Source organism: Rutidosis leptorrhynchoides, chromosome 2, assembly GCF_046630445.1.
Source record: "Rutidosis leptorrhynchoides isolate AG116_Rl617_1_P2 chromosome 2, CSIRO_AGI_Rlap_v1, whole genome shotgun sequence".
NCBI lineage: Eukaryota > Viridiplantae > Streptophyta > Magnoliopsida > Asterales > Asteraceae > Rutidosis > Rutidosis leptorrhynchoides.
Genome location: NC_092334.1, coordinates 710,923,073 through 710,926,192, shown reverse-complemented (window position 1 = coordinate 710,926,192; position 3,120 = coordinate 710,923,073). Strand labels below are relative to the sequence as shown.

The following is a 3,120-nucleotide window of genomic DNA, read 5'->3' as shown; positions in this document are numbered from 1 at the left end:
GAGACTCCTTAAGGACCCTCGGAGATAGTACGGAGTATTAGAGAAAGAAAATCTTACTAAACTTTTTTTTTTTGAACAACTAAAATTTATTAATAACAACCCCCCTAGCCAACAATTACAATGTCGAAACGAGCCAAGTGTTCCAATTTACATCATTTTTACCTCTACCACTATACCAAATAAAAGACATCAAGCAAATAGAATCAAAAAGTAAATCTTTCTTCAATGGGGGGTGAAAAATCACGTTGTTCCTGTACCTCCATATGTGCCATACTAGCGAAGCGACGATAGTATATAATCTATTCTTGACGTCCAATCCTTCTCTCCATTCATCGAACCAAACCAACCACTCAGTCCAATCATTGCAGATTGGAATATTAATGTTCACCCAGACTCGAATTCTTCTCCACAAGTTTGCTGCTAACTGACAATCGAAAAGTACATGAGAAATCGACTCTATCCCATGGTCACACATCACACACCCAATTTATTACTAAACTAAGGGCACGTTTATTACTTTATTTACTCACAAAACTTACTAAACTAAGGGCACGTTTATTACTTTATTTACTCACATTTTATTGGAATGAGTTGCTAAAATTCTTATTGGGTTAACAAAGTGCTTGTTTCTTTTATTCTTTAGCACTAAATCTTCAATTTGTACACTAATCGTTCTGATCTCAAAGGTAGTAAATAGCGTTAGTTTCTGTCGAATTTGAATGATGAAGCCATCACTTTTCAATGAATGTCTGTTAAGGCATCACTTTTCAACGAATGATGAAGGCGGGTCGATTTTGTTTTTGTTATTTAACCTTGCGATAAAATAGTTATTTTTATCATTCATACTGTTTGTTCATCACAATTTTTAAACATGATTATTGAAAACTGTATATAATCATTTCATATTCATACAAGATACAACCCAATCTTTATTTTTTTATTCATATTAAACTTGATAAAAGAAAAGGCAAACAAACCCCATGACATACTCCTGAGGTGACATCCATCATTCTATTAACATTCAACATTTTAAGCTTACAAAGTTACAATCTACACCACAACAGTGCACCAGAAATTTCATATATATGATCAACAGCAGGTCAAAACAACCCATAAAATGCACTTACTTACAATCTCTCTGGGGCTATAATTTATTTAGGCCAACCAATGATATGATTCCCATTGCGCCCATTAGCCGTAATGATAGAAAAACCAAGTATATAACAATAAGTCCCGTTCCCAATATCCTACTAGGACGCATATTATTTCTTAAAAGGATTACAAGTGCCCATAAAAGTCCTAAAATTAGAAACCCCATGGTGTAATAAAGGCTGTTGTCTCGAGGAACACTGTATGACTCTGGTTTTCCTGACCAAGATCCAATCAATAATGAAAGTCCCAAACCCATGAGCGTATTAAACATGGGACCCGCATAGCATCCAGATAACGCAATCTGGATACCATCTCCCCCGTCCAACGCAAGCGCAATATTTGATACCAAATCACCCATTGAGTTCCCCCAAGCCAATACCGTTAATCCAAGAATTGAAGGATTCACTTTTAGAAACACGCCGAATCCTACCAATAAAGCAACTAGCTCATTTGCAATCAAGTAAAACCATACAATGCTCATAAGAAATCCGTTGCTTTCATCTTGCATGCTTATCTTTCCGTTGCAAATGTTTATTATGTGTTGAATATTTTATCTGAAACTTATGCTATTGTTATGCTGAAAACTTGATGGTTTAGAAGTCTAATTTACGGATCACCCTTTTTGCTTATTCACGTGGCTATAACCTAGTATTAGGACTTGATCAACCCTAGGATACGAGGTAAGTAGTTATGTGTTCTTAATGTCACAATAGGGATATAGTACCTACGTACGAATAATCATTTATTTGTTAAAGAAGAGCTGCCCATTTAGGTTGTGATTAGAGTAGGCAATATAGAGTTCAGTGAACACTGTCTTACTCAAAAGCATGATTCGCGTCAGAAGCAATGTTCTTGAGATGTTGTAAGATGATCCGAGGTTGAGTAAGTGATCGCAAATGAGAGACCTCTAATCCAATTAGTAGTATCTTAGAATATCTAAGATTGCACATCTGTTAATGTTAAGGCATAACTTAGTATTAAGTGGTGGAATATTACTGCAGTTAGACCAACTAGGATTAAGAAAAGCTGAGACTTTTCTTTAGGGATATACCACTTTATTCATGTACATAGGATTCTTTACATAAGGTCGTTTAAACCTTCTGAGGTTAACGTTAGGAGTAGGGATATCCGTCTTAGCCAAATATTCAAAGTCTAAACTCTCAGTGACAAATCAGTTAGGTTCATAGTCCAGTTGATTGAGGTTTAGTGTTTATTCTAGGAAGTTAAACTCTTGCGATAGCTCCCCATCAGGATTCTATTCTTCATACCTATCCTTTTTTATTCTTTCTAGTTTATATTACCTTTAGTTAATCTTAATCTATCACCGCTTGTCACTAGGGTTAACTATATAAGCACTTTTGTCCCACATTACTGAGCAAACATATAAAAATACGAACATGAGTTATATTTACCACTTACTCGTTATAAGGAAGACAAGTAGGTGAACTATAGCTAGGAAACCCAACTAAATATAAATAATAAAACCACTGCTCTCTTTTGATAACTGATTCTAACGTTTTGCGACCTAACGACACCGCACAAATAAAACCGTCCGTTTTGATCATATTATTCACAATGGTGTTGTGTAATCGTGTGAACCGTTTTGTTGTTTTGTAGAGTCGAATGGTTGTGTTATAGAATAAATCAAAGCGTGTCATGTTATAGTGTTATTATATGATGAGTTGTTACAGCAAAACAATTGAAAACAATTGTTTAGAAGCTACACGTACAGGGACTATCCCACAAACAACCCAGCAAACATCAAAAGTTCCAACTTAGTTCACAAATTCAATTATATATTCATATAGTTCCAGTTACAACAAGATTTTCTATTACGATTACAAATAACAACAACAACCACATGTATTAAATTAACAACAACAACAACAAGAAATATAAAGAAAGAAAGTGTTACCTCTGATTGATTACGATTACTACAGCTGAATGAATATTGACTTGAAGATGGTG

The 3,120-nt window shown here is 34.7% G+C and overlaps 1 protein-coding gene across 1 annotated transcript; it reads right to left on the bottom strand.

Moving 5' to 3' along the window:
* Positions 1 to 1,144: 1,144 nt before the first annotated feature.
* LOC139890466 (cation/calcium exchanger 4-like) lies at positions 1,145 to 1,660 on the bottom strand. The gene has a single exon (XM_071873343.1). The coding sequence runs from the start codon at positions 1,658 to 1,660 to the stop codon at positions 1,145 to 1,147; it is 516 nt and encodes a 171-aa protein (XP_071729444.1).
* Between the last annotated feature and the right edge of the window lie 1,460 nt (positions 1,661 to 3,120).